This window comes from Hippocampus bargibanti, linkage group LG15 (genome assembly GCF_051943395.1).
Source record: "Hippocampus bargibanti isolate YZ-2025 linkage group LG15, ASM5194339v1, whole genome shotgun sequence".
NCBI classification, from domain to species: Eukaryota; Metazoa; Chordata; class Actinopteri; order Syngnathiformes; family Syngnathidae; genus Hippocampus; species Hippocampus bargibanti.
The window spans coordinates 9,928,892-9,949,727 of NC_142748.1; the positions used below are offsets into that span (position 1 = coordinate 9,928,892).

Here is a 20,836-nt window from a genome sequence, read left to right on the forward strand (position 1 = left end):
TCATGTTGCACAGTCATCGGGACGACATTTCCTGAACGCACCACCGTGCTCAATTATGCACATTCCTTTTATAATGTCATTACATCTCGGATTATTCCGTCAATTTAACGCTTATTATTACCAACGGTTAAGGAATGTGCTGTTATTTGTTTGAAAATGAACAAATTGTACATAAACATCATTTACAAACATTGCGCGTGTTTTACTGTGAAGCGAACTTGTCGTGACGTAACAGTAGCCCCCAGGCATGAGAAGCATACTGACGTTGTGGCTGAGAGTATCAATAATTGGTGCCGATCTTTTCGCATCCGACTTGCAGGCAAACGAAGCGTGTTTCTTCGCTTTCTACGCAGACAGTCGACGCTTGACAGCTCCGGCATGGATCTCAGTCACATGAGAAAGAAATACAAAGGAGACGAGGAGGTGAGCCTTGCAATCAGGATGAACTCTGGAATCACTCCGTGAAATTCGCTTTGTAGTTCCAAAATGCAATTCTTCCACGTCGTGATTGAATACATCACATAGGGAAGATAAAATAGCAATCGACTTTTGAGAATTTGTGGAGAAATGATCTGTGGAGTACCTGCAGGTCCTTCCAACGTTCATCAGAATAAGAGTCAGTGTAAATAAACTCTATTTGCCGATTATGTAGAGTACAAGGAATTAGTCTCCGGTAGTACAGGCTAGACTAGTATTACAGTAACTCATTTCAACCAGAATCAAGGTAACTGAGCTGCAGGGTTGTTCTGTTTGGTGTTATGGTGACGCGTGCATCTTTGAATATCGACATGAATGTGAATGAACGTCATTTAGAGTCGGATTCTGTTCAATTTAGTGTTTCCAGGAGAGCGCACTCATTTCTCTGGACCCCATCAAGCAGTTTGGAAACTGGTTCGACGAAGCCAGCAAATGCCCGGAGATTGGCGAGGTCAACGCCATGTGCATCGCCACGGCAACCAAGTGAGCAATAATACAGTATTTTTGTTCATGACAAAAGATCATCCAGTAACGATAGGTGGCGATGAATGATGATGTGACACTTGGTTACTTCCCATTTGCTTGTCAGGGACGGACGCCCGTCTGCTCGCATGGTCCTGCTCAAAGGCTACGATGACAAGGGCTTCCGATTCTTTACCAACTACAAAAGCCGTAAAGGAAAGGAGCTGGTGAGTAACGGTGACCCTTGACCTTTTGCATAGGGCCCATATCATTATTGTGGTCCGCCCGCAGGAGAGCAACCCTCACGCCTGCCTCGTCTTCTACTGGGAACCTTTGAACAGACAGGTGAGACCCCCCTTGCCCCCCACTCGCTTTTTTTCTCTCTCTTGGGTCTCGACTGACTTTTTTTTTTGCCTTCTGTCCCGGTAGATCCGCATCGAAGGCGAGGTGGAGCCAATCCCCTACCAGAGTTCCTGCGAGTACTTCCACTCGCGACCAAAAAGCAGCCAAATCGGGGCGGTGGTGAGCAGGCAGAGCACGCCGGTTCCCAATCGAGAGGTAAGAAGAAGCGAAACCCGTAGATCCATTAAACGGATCAATTTTTTTAATACTAACAACTTGTCAGATTTGCACAATTTTGTCTCAGCGAAATATAACATTGCACAGTTTTCCATGACAATTAACATTTCAATATGTCTGCTTATCAATGGCATCTTTTTTAGTTCCTGAGGGAGAAAAATGCCGAGCTGGAGGAGAAATATAAGGACACACAAGTGCCCATGCCAGATTACTGGTGAGTGTTTTGCTTATAAAATCACCAAATTGAGGATTTTTCCGCGTCCTCCTCACTTTCTGACGTTCTGTAGTGACACATCCTTCCTCCTGGCTTGACCTGACATTTCCAAAGATAAAAAAATAAATACAAAAACTCAAGCTCCCGTTCCTACAGCTGTATTTTTCTGTCGTGCTCCAGGGGGGGCTACTTGGTGAAGCCCCATCTGATGGAGTTCTGGCAGGGTCAAACCAACAGGCTGCACGATCGCATCGTCTTCACCAAAATGGCCCCCGACGCCGAACTGGGCGAGTATCAGCGGTGTGGTGAAGGCAGCTGGACTTATCAACGCCTCTCGCCGTGATCGGACCCTCGTCAGCGAGACTCCATTTATAAATGTGAAATCTCGACTGTTGTTTTTCAATGTTGAAAGGGTCATATCATTTTAACATCAACATCAAAAACAATGAAGCTAGCAAGTATTAATGCTTGAAGACACAAAGGGGGCGTTTTAACGCACATCCGGTGAAGACTCCACAACATTTCCACTAACAACCCAGACTAAACCCGACACGTCGGCGATGTTGGTGGAATCTTGTGGGAATAAAAACAGAAAAATAGGCTATTGGAAAATCCGCCTTGGAATGTAATCTAAGTGCCACTTTATTTTTTTTTACAAAAAAAGGTCGAATAAATAACAGTTAGAACAGTAAGAAAAACATTCCCGTAATTTTGTTCCTCAACAATGAAAACCAGTCGGCGGAAATTTTTTGTTAAAACTACATTACCCATAAGTGCTGAAAGTGAAGTTCGTCGCGTAATGACGTCATTACGTTGGGGTTTCGTTGTCAAAGGCGGCAAACGGACCGGGAATGACGCCTTTCATTTTTGTTTGTCCAGTTTTGTCAGTTTTCTTTCTATTCTTAAAAGTTTCGACTGTTTTCTGGCCATCGCTTTGAAAAATTATATAGTGGAGAGAAGAACAACCATTTTTTTGTGTTTTACACTTCTGTGTATACTGTATGTGTCCAAGCTAATGTGGGTAAATATTAATGTTAACGTTCATGACGTCATTTGTGCGACTGACTTTCCACCTGTGGCTTAGAACTCTTCCCTGTCAATGGCCGCCAAAGGTACGAAATGTGCTTATGAAATAAACTTCCAAGAATATACCATCTGTCATGACAGCCATACGCCCTGATGCTTTGATTCTTTAAGCGTTGAATGGCAGCCTTCGACTTGCTTGGCAGCCATGCAATGTCCTTAGGGGCCCCCTTGATGTATATCTCAATCGATTGGCACCATTTTGTGTTTCTAGATGATTGGCAGCATCCATTCGTCAATATATTCAAAGAGTACCGGCTGTCACTGTGGCAAAAGGCATACAAAGAAGGAGATGTGTCAACATACATGGTAAAGGATTGTGATGGGTTTGTTTGGGTTATGGCGTCACTGTTCAAACTTCTAACCGTGGCAGATAAAATGTGTACCAATTGTAGGTTTTGTGGCAGCATGGTAGAACTGTGATGAAGTGTTACCAGCTACTCCAAATTCTAGATTTTTTGACATTCTTTTAAAATAAAGTGTTGCTATTCTCCCAATTTCCAATCATAGACTCCTACCTGTCTGTATTTCCTGCAAAACCACCTTAGGACAAGACACTCAACAGCACCGTATTTCGTATCCGGGGTGTTGGCAGTTGCATCCGGCTTCCTAAAGACACACAACAGTCTCTGGGTTTGACAGGGCGATATCTCTACGTCCTCTTCAAGCCCATTCCAGGAAAAACATTCCTGATTGTTCTGGATGTCACAGCACAGGTACTGTCTCAGCAGACGATGGAGATGAGACTGACGTGATGTTTACTTACTCGTGGAACTGCCAGCTGAGTCTCTCCCTCTATCTGTCGCGGCACACAGGATGGCTGCGTGGTCCGCATCTCCATCTCCAACACGTTCAAAGAGTTCAAATTCACGACCACGTCGCTTCTCTTCCCGTTCCAGTGCGGACCTGAATTTGACCGGATCACAGAAAAGACAGACAAGTTGTCGCGACAACGTAAAACACGACCGCCATCCAGGAACGTTGTCATCGTCGATGGTGTTTTGAGAGTTTTTCTTCCCGTGGTTAGAATCCAAGCCTCCGGCGCAACCTCGGATCCATTGGACCTGTCTGATGATGGATCTGCAACGTACGCTCGCCACCTACCTCAACCAACGCTACTACAGTCACCTAAAGAGCATGAAGCTGTGCGCTTTCATGTCTGTTAAAAATGTGTTTACCAGTAACATGCAGCTTAATCCTGGTAAGACTACAGGCATCCTTCATCAAAGAAATGATTAATTAAGTTAAAATGAATAATTCATAGCAAGGATGAATATCTTAAATGCTTTATGTCACCTCTCTTGCGACAGAGGTTTCCTATCCCAAAGCAAAGCTCATGGGAATGCCCGCTTCTGATGGCACTGGCCCGATGCCCAGAGACATGATGTTTCCTACGCCCAAGGGACGCACCTGGCAAAGTTGCTACAATTACATCAGGTGACATCTCCGTGTCTTGCGTGTTATCTTACCTGCATCAAACCAGCAGCTCTAATAGGGATTTGAACGAGGCTAACTAAAGTCGATTAGCTGAGTTCCGCTATGATCATTCTAGTATCCCCGTTCCGAGCTGAAAAAGTGAAGACTGTGATTTAATTGTTTCTCCTGTCACGTGTCTCCTGCCAGGTTTCCAGTAGAAGGAGATCTGAACTGCGGTATCATCCGAAAAGGCCCTTTAAAGGTGGAGACCCGTGAGTAGTTCATAGCGCTTTTATAAACGCAGGGATTTCTTTTGCAACGGAACCTGCACTGTCAATCACGTTGGTTGTTTTCCAGCAAGCGTGCCCGCCCTCATAGAAGAAAGACAACGACCCAACCCGAAATTGGTAAGAATGATGACAAAAAAATAGTCTGCTACTTGGGCAGAGCATTTGATGTTTTTCCATTCAAAAGTCACGACTTTGGTGTTAGGTGGCCATCCCCGAGCTGCCCAACGTTGTCACCGAGGTGGCGGATGATGCGCAGCCTCGGCAGGTATCGCCGCTTTCCAGTCTACCCTCCATTTCCCTTCCAGTCGTGAACGAGGAGGACGAGATTAGTCAACTCCCGAAGGAAGCTCACGATGAGGTGAAGCTTTGTAAAAAAAAGTGAAACATGTCTTTTGTTTCAATGACTCACTCACTTGAAACCGTTTCATCTTGTCAGGTTGCTTCCAGTTCTGAAGGCTTGCAGGTAAGATAACAACGCAAGACGGTAAATGCGCTTGAAGCAGAGCTCTTTGCACTTCATGCCTTCTCTTCTCGCAGAAGCTGTTGCCAGACCCGATTCTCCGGCTCAGGAGAATTATTGGTTTTGGGGGAGCCACCACCCAATGTGTAGGACATTTTCAGCACTGTTTTTTTGTTATAAATGCGTACTCCCCTGTCCTGTTTTCCTTAGTCCACATTTCAGATTTAAACTGTTTTTTTTTTCATGTTTTGCACGTCTTCTTTTAGGCCTTATGGACCATGTCGGGCGATTCCGTCGTCTACCCGTGTCACGCTATTGTCGTCTCGATGAAAATAGACTCCAACGAGCAGAGATTCTTCATCGGGCACACCGATAAGGTCAATCCACCTCCTCAGACCTCGGCCGCGACTAGCGAAGATAAGCGGCGTATTAACATTAACACGGCGCGTGTCTTATCTGGCAGGTTTCTGCCCTGGCTTTCAATGGCAACAGCACATTACTGGCCTCAGCGCAAAGTGGTAATTACTGCGTGATTCGAATATGGAACTACCTCAAAGGAAATTGCACGGCCATGTTCACGATGTATGCTCACTCAGTCACGGCGCTCAGGTAAGTTGAACGCGGTTGAGGCGAGCACTTTGCCCGCGGTAATTGTGCACTTTTCTTTTCAAAGCTTCTCGTACAGCGGCGGCATTCTGTGCGGCGCGGGCAAAGACAGCCGCGGTAAAACGGCAAGTACCCCTTTGGGGGATAATCACCCAGCGTTCGTACGCTTGATGCGGGTGTTTCGAAAGCTCACCCGCGGCCTGTCTATTGATTTCAAACTAAATGGCGCGATTGCTTTCCTTGCAACTTAGTTGCAGCTGATCCATCTTTGTTATGTTTAATAGTTGGTGGTGGTGTGGAACACGGTCGGTATTGGTAGCGGTGGAGAAGTGAGCCTGTTTGCCAAGACAAAAATGGATGTGGATATCAAAACAATCAAAATTGCTAACTTTGACGAGACAAGGTACTCTCCCTTCTCTGTTAAAGTGTCTTTCATGCGAGTGCGAATGATTGTAGCCTTGGAGGGTGAAAAGTTGAAGTGTTTTATGTGTTCTCCTTGATTTTTCGTCTCACCGTACGTGCTGCCCTCTTGTTCCAGGCTGGTGTCGTGCGGCCATGATAGTATTCGTCTGTGGCGGGTACGCAAAGGCACGCTGCGCTCGTGCCCGATCAACCTGGGTGAATATCGCCCGTTGGACTTCACCGACGTGTGCTTTCAAGAGGGCGACTCACCCGAGCACCATATCGAAAACAGGCTGCTGTGAGTCAGCGATCTGCTCCCCATTCAGTCTGGGAACGTGTGCCAAAAGTCTTCCGCTTTCTGGGTTTCTTGCCTGCAGGTTTGCTAGCTGCAGAAGCGGCCATATTTTTGAGATTGACTACACCAAAGTCGTCGTTAGGAATGTCAGATGGTTGTTTCCGATGCAGCGTGAGGAGCAGGAGAAGTGGAGCCAGAGCAAAGGTGGGCTTGGCTCCACCCTGAAGTGCACCCACTTGCACCAACAACATGGCGGCTGACAGAGCGGCTGTTGTTGTTGTTTTTTTAAACAGAAAAGCGCAATCGGCGTGTTACAGTTAGGAATAAAAACGTTTTAAAAAAAGCATCTGTGCTTTCCCCAGATCCAGGGATAGCCATCAACAGCCTCAGCGTGTGCTCATCCTTCTGTGCCACAGGCTCCGAAGATGGCTTCTTGCGGCTGTGGCCTCTGGATTTTGCTAGCGTCTTGCTGGAAGCCGGTAGGGACCACGCAGGGCGGCGTAAGCTTTTACTTGGAGAAATCAGGCCATGCCCATTCCCCATTTGTCAATGTCATCTTGAAGGCTCCGATGCACTCAAAACGTCTTACGCGGACGGTTCTCCACAACCAGTGAGCTGGGAATGGAGCGTTTACATGAAACGCGCACCGATTCAACCCTTTCTAGCATCGCTTCCAAGCGACAAACTTGGCCTGAATTGAAACATTCTCACCCGCTGGTTTTCTCAGAACACGACGGTCCCGTCAGCCTGGTATCTGTGTCATCGGACAGCATGCGCGTCCTGACCGCCACCTTCGGGTGCAACCTGGGGTTCCTTGATGTGAGCAGCCGGGGTTACAGCACGCTGATGAGGTCGCACACGGGCGCCGTGCTCGGTTTCAGCGTGGACGGGGTTCGCCGCCATCTCACCACCGCCTCCGCTGACGGCTCCGTGCGCATTTGGTCGATGGATTCCTTGCATCAGGTCAGTCGCTGACGTTTTTAGGACAGCGACAGACATGTTTTTGTTTCCGTGAATTATCTATAGCAAAAAAAGCAGCATCTCACACTAATAATGGCCCAAATATCTCTATTTTTTTAATTTCCAGCTGTATGACTTTGTGTCAAAGGATAAACCGTCTTCGGTTGCCTTTCATCCAAGCGAGCAGATCTTCTCTTGTGGCTTCAGCTCTGGCATTGTCCGAGTCTTTGACATCTCCTGCGGCAAGCTCTTGGCTGAGCACAGGTATGTCTACTCTCCGCCCTTCAGGCTGGCAGATACGACCTTCAAATAAATGCACGTTTGTCTCTGTCCCTACGTGGCAGTCATCACCGAGGTGAAGTAGTGGGCCTTACCTTCTCTCCCGATGGAGACTGCATGTACAGCGCCGCCTCCGATGGCTCCCTCGCACTCTACAACTCCTGCGACAACGACAGCCACGTGATCCGCGTTGTCTGTGCGTAGTACACACGCCATGTGAACCGCTGCCGGACGAAGATGAATATTGACTCGGCGGGGGAGTGAAGTGTGAAATCCCAGGTGCAGTCGGCTAACCCCATGACTCTGTGACTAGGCGGTGCGGTCGCCCGGGGTACCGGGCGCGCTCCGGATGCTCTTACGGTGAGCTGCAACAGCCGCCGCCTGGCTTTCGTTGGCCCCACGGAGTACAACATTACCATTGCTGATGCACTATCGCTTGAAGAGGTACACACATTCTTGTATTGGCCAAAACAAACTGGCAAAGCTCAGGACGTTGGAAAAAAATATATGAAAGGATCTGCAACAAAAAGAATTGAATTAAACAGTTTCTGCTTCTTTCTCTAGTCGCTCCGTCTCGACGTGAGTATTTTGGATTCGGAGAGCACCTTTCTGGATTCTGCGCTGAAGGTGTGCTTCTCCTCAGCCTCCCCTGAGCATTTGTTGATAGCGACATCTGCTAACAAAATCCTCTGGGTCAACACAAAGACGGGTAGTCTACTCCGGCAGGTAGAGGAGTGGAGATGATTTTTATTTTATTTTTTTCCCCAAAGCATAAAAGGTCATCTTCAAACTTGACTAAAAATTAATTGAGACCCCTGTTTTTTTGTGACAGGTGTCCAATGTCCACAAGCACTGGTGTTCCTCTCTGGCTGTCAGCAAAGACCGCCGATATTTAGTCACGGCGGGACATAACGCAGTCAAAGTGTGGGATTATAACGCGCATCTAAGTTTGAACTCGCAGGTACACGCAAAGCCTTTTACAGGTTGTACCCGTACTGTAATTCAAGAACCAATTTTGTTTCCCAGATGTTTATAGGTCATAGTCAACCCATCAACCAGGTGAGCTTCACCCCTGGACAGCAAGGCGTGATCTCAGTGGGGGACGCCATATTCCTTTGGGACTTCCTGGCCCGCCCAATTGACTTGCTACATACACTGCGGTACTGCTCGCCATCAATTGCTGTGTTTTTTCAATGAAAATGAGTGTCCCTGCCATTTCCTTGATGCTCTGTTTTCACCCACAGATTGCCATCACGGTTTGCAGCCACCTCAGGTAGAGTAAAAGTCGTGTACCACTAAACCGCGGCGTTCGACTCCTGCCGCGAATGATTAGATTTGCTTTGATTCAGCTACCGATGAGATGCCGCGGGAAAGGGCACCCCTACCTTTGTCTCCGCCACCCCTGCTAGACGTGAGCGCCTTGGACTCCAATGAAGTCGAGCTGAACGGTAATAATTAAACATTAGATCACCTGTCACCCTGATGCACTCTTGGAAAGAATAAAGTTGCTCAAATGACCTCTAATTATTTATTCATGACGAAACTGTCGGGTCAAGATGGTGATTTGTTCACTAACAAGCCCACTTTGTGTTTTTTTTTTCTTCTTGAGAACGTGAAACCTGAATCCATTTTCAATGACGGCACGCCACTTACAAGCAATCAATCAGTAAATGCCTTCGCATTACCTCTTTTTCATCAACAAAATAATTTCCAAGTCTTGAAATACAAAATCAGTGCCAAAGTACGGACCATTTGAGCTTATTAATGACACACTGGTGCCTTAGTAGTCTTGCCTCCGTGTCACGCACCTTGTTGCTTTGCAACGCGCTCACAAGCATTGCCTGCATTTCAACTATATTTTGTCTTTGGATTGACGTGTTCATTTGTTGCAGTCACCGCCACTGGTTCAGAGCCCAGTTCACATCCCAAGCCAGCCACATCCTTCTTGAAAATCACAGAACTCAGAGATACTGTCAAACTGGGCGACCATCTTCAAAACAGTGGTGAGTCCCCTGCCCTTGGCGGCAGTTTAAGAGTCAAATAAAAAGATAAAATGCACATTTAGCGCAGAATCTTTGCCATTTTATAGATTTCACTGGGAGGAAGCCCTTGCGTCCAGATTGTTACAGACACTTCATAGCACGATTTAAGAATTCTACTGTTGACGTGGTAAAAATGTCACCTGTACATGCAGATATGTTTGTGCATCTTTATGTATTTATTCTGCTAATGTTGTTTTTGACTTGTCAAAATATTCCCTTTGTTCAAGACTGCCGTGACTCCTCCGCCGAGCGAAGCAGGAATCGCACTCAAGGCAGTAATTGGTTACAATGGCAACGGACGTGGCAACTTGGTTTGGTGCCCTGACCAAGGTTATTTTCGTCTACTACAAAAGTCAAACCAACACGTATGCTGTCATAACAAAGAGAATTATTGTAACTTCAATGCAAATGACCAGAAATGTGAGAAATGTGCCCTGTTGCTCCCTTTTTTCACAGGCGACACCATTTTTTTTTGTGTGTGTCTGTCACAGGGTTATTTGCATACTCCTGCGGTGCTCTGGTGGTGGTGGAGAATGTCAACTCGGGCCATCAGAGACATTTGCAGGGCCACAGGGAAGAGATCTCTTGCCTTGCTATTTCAAACGATGCTCAGGTAAAAAGGCATCAGTGATACAGTCTAGTTGCTGACCTGTGAAAAATACAATAGTCCATTTTATCAATTTAATTGTCTGCATAATTGACAGTCCACGAATCCACGAAAAAATGTAACATTGGTTGGCTCCACAAAAGAAGCCAAAGGGACTCCTGATTGTTTTCACAGACGAGTGCAACTTGTATTTTAGAGACAGACTCGCACATGAGAAAAATACATTCAGCAACAGATTGATTCCTAACTGGTTTTGTAATCTGAAGAAAATACGTTTTCCCCTCAACTATTATTACATTTTTAATCACAGAAAATATGTTGAAAATATTTTGCAATTCGGGTATAGATGTAGCAGTCGCACATGATTAGCTTGATCGAGCCACAGAAAATGAGTATGACACTTCTTTATCTCCCGTGTTTCCATTACACAAAGTTACAATGGAAGCAATAATGATCATTTCACACATCTAAATGCTTTCTATTGGCTGATGTTGCTCCAGATGATGGTGTCGGCTGCAAGCAAAAGTGCCAACAAGAGCCTCATATGCATTTGGGCCATTGCGAGTGGCACTTGTCTGAGTACCATATACTACCACAAAGGAGCAGTGCAAAGTCTCGCTTTCTCCAAAGATGATCGCTTCTTTCTCTCCATTGGTTAGTGACGACAAAAAAAGACATACTGTATATCAATATTGCATATGTTTTGTTCTTTTTATCTTTGCGCAATACTTGTTGAAAGCTAGCGTGTTGAAATCTGTGGGTTTTTTTTAGGGAAAAATATTTCTACACATGCTAAATTTACTAAATATAATGTGCCTCCATGTGGGAAAATAGTATGCACTTTTGGGGAACGACAATCACCGATCTTAACCCGCTTCTATTCGCCGCCACATTAGGAGACTTCTTAGATCCAGCAGTGGCTATTTGGAGCAGTAACACCTTCCAGTTGCTCTCCAATGAGAGCGTATTGGGCCCCATACACGACGCAGCTTTCAGCCCATCTGTGGCCCCCCAGCTGGCCTGCGTCGGCAGCCAAGGCGTTTATTTCGGTCTTTTTGACTGCGACGGCCAAGATGGTGACCTGAGGGTAAGCAACTTGTGTGCTTATTACTTTGACCGCATCGCAGTTGGATCCTGACTTCATCCACGACCATAGCTGGAGAGAGTGAGGGCACCGGTGGAGGTGGGTGACGTGGACCTGACGGCTCTGTGCTACCATTCCGACTCCTTGCTGTTCACCGCCACCAACCGAGGACATCTTTGCGTTTGGGACATAAAGTCACAGAGCTGCTTTATGACATGGGAGGCTGATGAGGGAGAGATTGGTAAATACTTGTGGTTCCTTTTTTGTTACTCTCTATGTTCAACAGAAATGATCACGCACCGTATGTACCGATACCATAAATCTGGCAATTGGGAATGACTGAAATAGTTTGGTGCAGTGTTATAAAAAGAAAAATAGCTTCTTTAGCTGTTTCTGAAAAGGCGGTACTTATCGCTCATCCATGAATAAAGGTGATGCATTTGTAAACTGCGACCGACAGGAAATCCTGATGCTGTTCATGACGGTGTTTGATGTGGTTCTTCCCCCCCATTTTTTTACTGAAGGTGTGCTGCTGTGTCGAGGGAACAGTCTATTGACAGGCAGCAACACCCACTGGCTGCGACTGTGGGATATCGAAGCTGTGCGGCGGATGAAGCCTCTGGGGAAAGTGTCCAGAAAAGATAGGTTAGCCTTCGTCGGATTATTCATATCCTATTGTTTGTAGCTTTGCATCGCATATCTGAAAACAACACAAATGTATTTATTTGCAGGGTTAAAATGTAGTCCACGTTCATTCAGACTTGAAGCGTGATGCTTCATTCAACATTTTACAACAGTAGCCAATGTGCGTTCTGTCATGATCATAACAAGCTTTTATCTGCCACAGCGGCACATCGGTGGTTTTAAAGCGGGAGATAATGCTGGATGGAAGCACTGTCAGCGCTGCCTTTGACCACGCAATGGATATGGGCATTGTAGGAACCACCACTGGCACCTTGTGGTACATTGACTGGTTGGACAACAGCAACATCCGGCTGGTCAGCGGGCACAAGAACAAGGTTAGCGATGGCAAATGAATGGCTGTATTCGTGAACCGCAACCATGCAGGGGAGCACTGGGCTGCTTTTCCCAGGCGGAGGTTCAAATTGAATACGAATGCCGCACGTGCTGTGAGACTCTCCTCACCGATGACCTCTTGCGGGGTTCAAGATTTCGCTCCAGCGTGCCCATTGCACACACGCCTGACAAAAATTAGCTCATGGAAAAAAGCAGGAAAACTCTTATTATTGCGTGTCTTGGCCTAACACCTTCTCTGAATACAGTTCTACACTTCCAACTCTTTGTTATCGACGTTTGATTAGAATGCCCTCTGTGGTCCAGGTGAATGATTTGGCCTTTCAGACGGACGAAAGCCACTTTGCCACTTGCAGCGAAGACGGCAGTCTGAGGGTCTGGTCCCTCCCCAGCAACGAACTGGTGGTGCAGTTCCAGGTGCTGAACCAGGTGAGACGTGAATGATTTGCAAACGCCCGGTGTTGCGATGGTGATTTTTAACATGCCAACATTTGCGACGGATCTGTTTCAGTCGTGTACCTGCGCCTGCTGGAGCCCTTTTCCAAGCATGCAGCGCGTCCGCCTGGCGGCAGGATACGGCGATGGCACCCTGCGTGTCTTTCGACTGTCCACCTCTGAAATGGAGAGGAAGCTGAGGCCCCATCGCGTTGCCGTCACCGCCATCCAGTACTCTGTCAACGGTGAGAGCCTTGATATTGGTTATTTCCTTTGGACGAGTGACCCTTTGTGTTTTAATCAAATGTGCTGTCATTACTAAGGCGACGTTATCCTCTCTGGCGGGAAGAATGGGCTAATAGCTATCAACCGTGCCTTGGATGGATCAACCGTCCGTGTTTTCAAAGACCATAAAGGAGCAGCCGTCACCACCATACAGTGTGTTCGTGAGCAGGTGGGCTATACGTACGCTTAGATTGACGAGTCAAACAAATGTGCTAATCATATCGCCACACTCCGCAATCATCCGAACAATGCAAGTCATCGCCTCGTTGACTTTTAATCTGCCGCACATCTAACGAGCACTTCTTCAACCCTTTAATTAACGCCGTCAAAATTGTGATGTTGTCAAGTGCCACTTTATTCTTCAGCCAGTGATGTTGTCAAGGTTTCTGACTCTCCGTGGGGGGGTGCGGGCTCCCTGACATTTCCTTTCTTTTGCTCTCAGCAGCAGAATGACACAAGGTTGAGGATCTTTTATGACACCTTTTAAACCTGTAAACAACCAGGAAAAAAAACGTTTGCTGGAATTATTCTCTTGACATTTTGTGACATTTTTTGTTCGTCTTTTTCTCCAGTGTAAAGACTTTGGATTGGTGGGTAACGAGCTGTGGTTGGCCGCCAGCGATGACAGGCGAGTCAGCGTCTGGGCGGCCGATTGGTTCAAGTGCAAGTGCACTTTACTCGACTGGCTCACACTCGCCGCGCCGCCGTATTGCCAGGTACTTCCTCACCTCGCAGTACGTGGCAAAGAACAGAAAATGCCAACGTAAATGTCATGTCGTTACCGTTTTACCGGCTTGACTATGTCATTTCTTCATATAATCATTGTAATAGATGAAACAAAATATATAGGATTTTAAAAATTGCACCACTTTCCATGTTCCATTTTGATGCAGTTTAAGACAGTAAAAAGGGACCTATTTACAACACCGTAAAATACAAACGGTAGTCCCATTTGTTTATTCTTTAACCACTTAAATCAGCCCAGAGAAACCTAAAATTTTGACCGAGATAATGTTGATAACCTTTCCAGAGTTTTAACCTTTCCACCATTGTGCGCTAAATTTTGCGATAAATGCTCCTGTTTGGCCACTTCTAACAAGACCGCATCGCATCTTTCACCCACAATCGCTTGTGTTGTATTGCAGGATGACAGTCCGCCCCCCAGCCTGGCTGCCTTCTGCCCAACTGACCCCAACCTGCTCATCTACACTGGTTACGGAATAGAGAAAGAGTTGATTTTCTATAGCCTCTCAAAAAAAAGGGTAAGTGTCTTTCTTATCTCAGTCCACGTTGCTGAGTGGCTAATGATCAGTAACATAACATTTTTTATTCTCTTCTGTATGTGTACAAGATCATCAAAAAGATTGCTTTGCCTCACTGGGCCACATGCTTCAGCCTCTCTTCCAAGAGTCAACTCATAGCGTTGGGGTCAAAAGGTAAATTGAGGCCCAGAAACAGTAAATTGTTCAAGGATGCTTGCAACGACAATCTGACCGCTTACGCTTACCCTTCCAGAACGGGTGTTGAAGCTGATCAAGTGGACCAGCGGCAAGTTCCAAGACTTCTCTCAGCACAGCGATTCGCTGCAGACGTGTCGTTTCTCACCCTCAGGGACACTCCTCTTCTCCGTGGCTCATAATGAGATTCTGCTGTGGGAGGTGAACGGCCTCTGAGAAGCCACTTTTTCTTAAACTTTTTTCCACCCCCCTGCTCCAAGTTCAAACTTTGTAGGTATGAATTTTTAGGGAAAATAGTCCCAAGTGTATATATAGTGTACTATATGAATAGTTTTTAGAACAAAAATAATCACCAAAGTCATTTTGAAACCATTTTCCCCCCTTTTTGCCCGGTGGCTCTTAATGACAATGAACTGCAGCGTATCCGAGTTGACTTTTTGGGCAAGAGGCAGGCTGGTTGCCAGCCAACAACCATTCACCTATGGACAATTTAAAAATGATGTCTGAGGACGGGGGAATATTATGTCGGAGAACCTGCAAACTCTGCACAGCAAGGCAGACATGACATTCAAATCATGAATATCTCACTGTTGACACAGTCACTAGAATTACAGTGTATTTTTTTAAACACAGAATTAATTAATCTTTGGTTTTAAATATTTATTTTTAATACAGTTTGATATTTTTAACAGGGGTTGTGACATTTAATGTAATAATTTCCATTGTATAATAAAACAACAATTTCATATTTTAACTGTCCTGTCGATGACATTGTTATCATGTGTAGTTTTCCGCGTGTCCGCCAGACGGCGTATTTTCTCGCTCTTACTTTTGAACCGGAAATGGACGAGTTCACCTTGTGTCGAAAACATTGCGGCGGAGGCGAACATCCGTGTTCGGTTTTCGCGAGAGTTTTCAAATTCAAATGAAAGACAAATGTCCCCGTAGCGCCGCGGCGTGTTTGGCTGTTTTTCAAACAGTGGTGGCAACATGAAACAGGACGTGAGGATACTTTTGCTGGGGGAACGTAAGTACACTTTTAGCTGACAGTTAGCCGACTAGCACGTACTGTATATGACTGGCGCTAACTAACTTATTGGACTTGAAGGTCCCGTCGATAACTTGCTATTTTTACTCTACTTTTATACTAATGTGTATTTATGTATCTCGACCTCATGCTGAATTTTTTTCCTGCATTTTTTTGTGGGGATGAGGAGTGGGTTTAAATAAATGGTGTAATTATGAATTTATATATGATAAGACAACGTTTATTAGTCTCACAATGTATGTTCAAAACTTGTCTCATACTTCTTTGTTTTACCAGCATTTGTATTTATTCCATTAACTGCTTTGTTAAATACAAACAGATACAAAAGCGATAAGTCATTACTGTCATCACTGTCATAGCCTTATTTCATTATTTTAAAATGACTGTAACTTGAGTCACCAGCCGTCTTTTAAAAATCCAATGTGGTTCAACTTGACCCCCCACTTCACCCTGTTGTACATTGAAAGCCAAATGAAGTATTGCTCTGTATTGAGCTTATTAAAAATGTATCTGTTACCCAGGGGTTGTCTTGTGTAAATAAATCCAAAGCTTTTTTGTGAAATGTGTCAATTTCATTCCCATTGTCACCTACATGTGATTCTCACGCTCAGCCGCGGTGGGGAAGACTTCCCTCATCATGTCTTTGGTTGGAGAGGAGTTCCCCGAGGAGGTCAGCGTCTTCCCAATCCTCTCTCTCGCTGAGTGCAGCATGATGTGGCTTAAACATAAGATTTGTGTTCCATTTTTGGAATCGCCGACCAATGGTCACTCACAGGTTCCGTCTCGAGCTGAAGAAATCACCATCCCGGCTGATGTAACGCCAGAAAAAGTGCCCACACATATTGTGGACTACTCAGGTAGCTTCACATGCTGCACAACTTTATAATTCTATTTATTATGTGTTTGAAAATCTGTACTGATTTGCTTATTATCGTCCAATATCCTTGACAGAAAAAGAGCAGAGTGATGAGACCCTGAGAGGAGAGATTCTCAAGGTGGGTGCCGAGATAATTGATCACCCAAATCGTACGTGTGGATTATTAAATAATCTCATTACACATAGGCCAACGTGGTGTGTGTCGTCTATGATGTCACCAATGAGGATTCCATTGAGAAGGTTTTTTTTTTTACAGTTTTCCAATCAGGAGTTCTTTATATTCATTTGATTGCTTATGAACCGGAAAATAACAATTACGTTCCGGGATTTCTTTTTCAGATCAAGACGAAATGGATCCCTTTAGTCAATGGCGATGCAGAAAAAGGAAAGAAGTATGTTAACAATTTTGTAAAAAGTGGTCAAGATGATGCTGTTGCATTACCTTTTGACCCCCTGACCCCATTTTGTTTTTGTGATCGCGTGAAGAGTTCCAATCATCCTTGTTGGAAACAAGTCCGATCTACGTTCGGGCAGCTCTATGGAAACCATTCTCCCCATCATGAACCAGTTTTCTGAGATTGAGACGTGTGTCGAGGTAAGCCTTCTAGAACTTTCCTGTGTCTTAGCCATTTATCAACTGTACTATTTGCTTTGTTTCCCCATCAAGTGTTCCGCTCGGAATCTCAAAAACATATCAGAGCTGTTTTACTATGCGCAGAAGGCAGTCCTCCATCCCACTGCTCCTCTGTATGACCCCGAGGACAAACAGGTTGGCTATATATCTAGATTATTTTCAGTTTCCTTCATTTATGTCTTCATTTTTTCTCTCCGGCAGCTCAAACCTCCGTGCATCAGAGCGCTCAGTCGAATATTTTACATCTCTGACCAGGACAACGACCGCATCCTCAGCGACGCCGAGCTCAACTGTTTTCAGGTCATCATCACAAACATTCGCCGCCACATGTTCCAGTTTGAAGTTAAATATTTGTTTTATTTCTTCTTTCCCCTTCCCATTAGAAATCCTGTTTTGGAAATCCACTGGCGCCACAAGCCTTGGAAGACGTCAAGACGGTTGTCTGGAAAAACGTCAGTGATGGAGTGCTGGACAATGGCCTGACCTTAAATGGTAAAAAGTAGTGATGATGTCATGTACATCCATACATACACACATGTACATGGATATACACTACAACATACTGCTTACGACTACATAATGTGCAAATAGGTTAGAAAGTGGCTAGCTACCTAGCTGGCTATCTATTTGCTATCCATTTGCTATCTATTAGCTGGCTGGATAGCTATGTAGCTGACTATCTATTAGCTATATGGCTATCTAGCTAGATGGCTAGCTGGCTATCTATCTAGCTGGCTAGCTATCTTTCTGTCAATTTGAGTTACTTCCGGGTTGAGTGAACGCTGGCGCATGTGGCCACCGCTGCTCACCCGCAGAAAAACCGATTCTTTGACTGTAAAGTGACCTTGAGAGTTTTGAAAGGCGCTTAGAAATGAAATGGATTATTATTAGTAAAGTTTGTAAAATGTTACACTGGTGAATATTTGTACATTTTATATTTTCTCTTGCCGTTGTATAGAAGAAAAGGTCTGTTCACATGTTTCGGCAAAAATTAATTGCATGGAAGTCACTATTGTGCTTAAAATGTATATTATTTCACAAAAATCGGCATATGGGCCTCCAAAAAATCCATAGCGATCCAAGTGTTGTTTTTTTTCCTCCAGGTTTCTTGTTTCTAAATACATTATTCATCCAAAGAGGCCGACATGAAACCACGTGGACGATCCTCAGGAAGTTTGGTTACGATGACAACCTGGAACTAACTAACGATTACCTTTACCCCGCGTATGTCAGCTGATCTTTCTGTTGTGTTTGTATTACACACATGACTAAAGCGTATTTTTCGTCACGACAGCCTCCGAGTTCCTGCGGGCTGTACCACTGAACTCAATGATTCAGGTCACGGGTTCCTCCAGCGGCTGTTTGATAAGTACGACGAAGTGAGTCAATATCTTGACAGAGACGTATATCAAGACTTGGAACGAAACCAGTTTTTATATGAAATCATATCAGTGCTTTGCTATCTTTTATAGCTTGAATAGCAAGTCGCAATGGATGCAAAGGTTCACTGTACGAATGTGAAATATTGGATTTGGGCTTTTTTTCCTCTCAGGATAAAGACTCTGCGCTGTCACCTGTTGAGTTGAAGAATCTGTTCCGCGCGTGTCCTTCCATGCCGTGGGGCGCCGAGGTTTATCGGACGGTCCCGACAACCGCCGAGGGTTACATCTCTAATCACGGCTACCACTGTCAGTGGAAGTACGTGCTCGTTTTGTGAGATTATTATTAGTTTTTTTTAATTTAAAGCCTTCCATTGGGTCATTTAAGTTATTTTCGACGGTTTCTTTAGGCTTTGCGCTTATCTCGACGTCCACCGTTGCCTGGAGCATCTCGGATACCTCGGCTACCCTGTCATTTCAGAGCAGGAGTCACAGACTGCTGCAGTCTCAGGTGTGTAGTGTGTGGGTATTTTTTATTTTTTTTGCCTAGGGTATTGATTTATGTCTACGACAGATATATAAAATGTGTAGCTACTTTTTCCTGTTCAAAAAGCACATGTGTGCTCTTCAATAGCAGTGTCATGTTTTGCTACATTTAATTTGAATGTTTTTGTCCAAGCGCAGTAACAAGAGCGAGAGACGAGGATCTGGCGAAGCGGCAAACGCAGCGTTCGGTCTTTCTATGCAAAGTGATCGGGCAGCGCCGCACGGGCAAAAGCACTTTTCTGCAGGCCTTCGTAGGCCGCGGCTCCGCGGTAAGATGCCATCTGATAGCCAGCGGCCGTCCAATGCCAAGTTGTAGTCTCACTCTTGTGTTCCATCGCTTGACTAGAACAACTCGGGCGGCGGCGGCGGATTTTCCGCCTTCGCCGTCAACACGGTTCAAGTTGGCAATCAAGACAAGACCCTCATTGTAAGTCGGCGCGTCCCTCGATTTTATGACGGCGTCCCCGGTGTTGAATGTCCTGGTTGTGTCGCGCTGCAGCTCAACGAGGTGGACGTGGAGGCGGACTTCCTGAAGGCGTCGGACTCCCACTGCGACGTGGCTTGTCTCATGTACGACGCCAGTGACCCACATTCCTTCGACTACTGCGCCAGCATCTATAAGGTATTCCCATGATACAGTCTTCCGATCAATATTGTTTTTAACTCATTCACTGCCACATGTTGAGCAAAAATGTGGCCACTGCAATGCCAGGGTTTTTGTCATTTTCATTCAAATTTAAGGATCCAAACAATATTCAGTTTAAGGACGACATATACATTCAATACAGCGTTAGAAACCTTAGACTCTCTTCTTTCATCAGAGTTAATTCCTAAGTCATATGGAGTTATCTGAGCTTGAAATGGGGCCGCTGTACAAAACGTTTTGTTTTTTCATTCCAATTTGTTTTGATTCAGCAACACTACATGGAGAGCGACATCCCGTGCGTGCTGGTGGCCTCCAAACACGACCTCGCCGCAGTCAAGCAAATCCACGTCGCCGCGTTCTGCTCCAAACACCGACTGCCTCAACCGTTGCCCTTTTCAATCGCTATTCCACAATCCAACGCCAAGAACGTCTTCGCCAGACTTGCCTGGGCTGCCGTTTACCCGTATGTCGCACATCGCACTGTTCTCACCGTAAATATAAACTCCAAGTTAGCATAAAAGAACAAGGCCGATCACTCTTAACGGACCACGAGTAAGTCCGTTTGTAACCGCGTCAAAAATGTCTATGTTGTCAAGTCTGATCTCTTTTTGTGTTTTTTTTTTTTTCTCCTCCGCAGGCACCTGAATGGCTCGGATGAGAGCAACTCGTCGTTTTGGCTGCGAGTGGCGTTGGGCTCGGCTGCGTTTGCGGCCGTGGGTTTTGCTTTTTACAGAATAGCTTTCAGACTGAAATGAGCCACGAGGACCAGCCGGGTGTTCTGTGTGTGCATTATTCCAGACGTATTTATCCACATTTCCATTGCGGATTGTCCTCCTGTGTCTCAACGCAGTCATCTGATCCCTGACAGCTCTGTTTTTATTTTTATTTTTCCGCCACATGTAACGTAATTCTGCCTTACTTTTGCCTCGTGTGATATCCGCTTGACGCATCGATTCCACAAGCGATAATTGATGTCCCGAAATGAACACGAGACCGACCGTCTTTTATCAGTTTTACTCTTCATGAGATTGAAACGTTTTTAATCGCGCGTGCAAGCGTTTCTGAAACAGCGTTCGCCATGCCTCTTATTCTTGCGGCGAGGTGGGAGAATTATGAATTCTGTCATTTTGAGATTTACTTGCTTTAAACAACGGACTGACAGCTTTTAAGAATGGCATAAAGAGGTCGTCAAATGAGCTGGATCCCCTGCTGTTTCTCCTTTAAAAAATGTATTTGAT

The 20,836-nt window shown here is 45.4% G+C and overlaps 3 protein-coding genes across 5 annotated transcripts; all 3 read left to right on the plus strand.

Annotated features, from left to right (window-relative positions):
• Positions 1–214: 214 nt before the first annotated feature.
• Positions 215–2,988, plus strand: pnpo (pyridoxamine 5'-phosphate oxidase). Its single transcript, XM_089015832.1, has 7 exons — positions 215–423; positions 836–960; positions 1,067–1,166; positions 1,231–1,284; positions 1,369–1,497; positions 1,662–1,732; positions 1,913–2,988. Exons 1-7 carry the CDS (start codon positions 379–381, stop codon positions 2,073–2,075), a joined length of 687 nt encoding a protein of 228 aa, XP_088871958.1. The 5' UTR covers positions 215–378; the 3' UTR covers positions 2,076–2,988.
• On the plus strand, positions 2,704–15,222 carry wdr90 (WD repeat domain 90). 3 transcript variants are annotated; one of them, XM_089015819.1, is made up of 43 exons: positions 2,704–2,844; positions 3,030–3,124; positions 3,364–3,531; positions 3,631–3,769; positions 3,843–4,016; positions 4,126–4,252; positions 4,439–4,503; positions 4,589–4,638; positions 4,724–4,879; positions 4,958–4,984; positions 5,059–5,127; positions 5,248–5,358; positions 5,445–5,590; positions 5,655–5,712; positions 5,872–5,990; positions 6,126–6,287; positions 6,367–6,488; positions 6,647–6,763; positions 7,012–7,247; positions 7,372–7,508; positions 7,589–7,719; positions 7,837–7,967; positions 8,088–8,249; positions 8,356–8,484; positions 8,550–8,683; positions 8,768–8,796; positions 8,873–8,971; positions 9,416–9,526; positions 9,613–9,692; positions 9,793–9,895; positions 10,057–10,178; positions 10,673–10,826; positions 11,069–11,259; positions 11,329–11,497; positions 11,781–11,901; positions 12,104–12,275; positions 12,598–12,720; positions 12,803–12,971; positions 13,050–13,180; positions 13,584–13,727; positions 14,157–14,273; positions 14,363–14,447; positions 14,527–15,222. In XM_089015819.1, the coding sequence occupies exons 1-43, from the start codon at positions 2,832–2,834 to the stop codon at positions 14,682–14,684; spliced, it is 5,256 nt and encodes a 1,751-aa protein (XP_088871945.1). In that variant the 5' UTR covers positions 2,704–2,831; the 3' UTR covers positions 14,685–15,222. The 3 variants fall into 3 exon arrangements, with proteins under 3 accessions (XP_088871945.1, XP_088871943.1, XP_088871942.1); XM_089015817.1 differs by lacking the exon at positions 2,704–2,844 and having other exon boundaries at positions 2,936–3,124; positions 8,088–8,150; positions 8,229–8,249; XM_089015816.1 differs by lacking the exon at positions 2,704–2,844 and having other exon boundaries at positions 2,936–3,124.
• A 96-nt stretch (positions 15,223–15,318) lies between these two features.
• Positions 15,319–20,794, plus strand: rhot2 (ras homolog family member T2). The gene is made up of 19 exons (XM_089015822.1): positions 15,319–15,495; positions 16,128–16,186; positions 16,292–16,373; positions 16,468–16,511; positions 16,580–16,633; positions 16,733–16,785; positions 16,880–16,988; positions 17,061–17,162; positions 17,229–17,327; positions 17,411–17,519; positions 18,131–18,251; positions 18,322–18,406; positions 18,580–18,725; positions 18,817–18,917; positions 19,091–19,221; positions 19,299–19,379; positions 19,452–19,574; positions 19,868–20,061; positions 20,236–20,794. Exons 1-19 carry the CDS (start codon positions 15,459–15,461, stop codon positions 20,351–20,353), a joined length of 1,848 nt encoding a protein of 615 aa, XP_088871948.1. The 5' UTR covers positions 15,319–15,458; the 3' UTR covers positions 20,354–20,794.
• The last annotated feature ends 42 nt before the right edge of the window (positions 20,795–20,836 follow it).

Bases quoted from the DNA above. Each gene is read 5' to 3' on its own strand.
- pnpo (XM_089015832.1), top strand. From the start codon at position 379: ATGGATCTCAGTCACATGAGAAAGAAATACAAAGGAGACGAGGAG. The intron at 424-835 runs GTGAGCCTTGCA...TGTTCAATTTAG, and splicing joins AATACAAAGGAGACGAGGAG to TGTTTCCAGGAGAGCGCACT. The intron at 961-1,066 runs GTGAGCAATAAT...TTTGCTTGTCAG, and splicing joins TGCATCGCCACGGCAACCAA to GGACGGACGCCCGTCTGCTC.
- wdr90 (XM_089015816.1), top strand. From the start codon at position 2,936: ATGGCAGCCTTCGACTTGCTTGGCAGCCATGCAATGTCCTTAGGGGCC. The intron at 4,253-4,438 runs GTGACATCTCCG...GTCTCCTGCCAG, and splicing joins AGTTGCTACAATTACATCAG to GTTTCCAGTAGAAGGAGATC. The intron at 10,179-10,672 runs GTAAAAAGGCAT...ATGTTGCTCCAG, and splicing joins CTATTTCAAACGATGCTCAG to ATGATGGTGTCGGCTGCAAG.
- rhot2 (XM_089015822.1), top strand. From the start codon at position 15,459: ATGAAACAGGACGTGAGGATACTTTTGCTGGGGGAAC. The intron at 17,520-18,130 runs GTAAAAAGTAGT...TTTTTCCTCCAG, and splicing joins CAATGGCCTGACCTTAAATG to GTTTCTTGTTTCTAAATACA. The intron at 18,918-19,090 runs GTGTGTAGTGTG...GTCCAAGCGCAG, and splicing joins ACAGACTGCTGCAGTCTCAG to TAACAAGAGCGAGAGACGAG.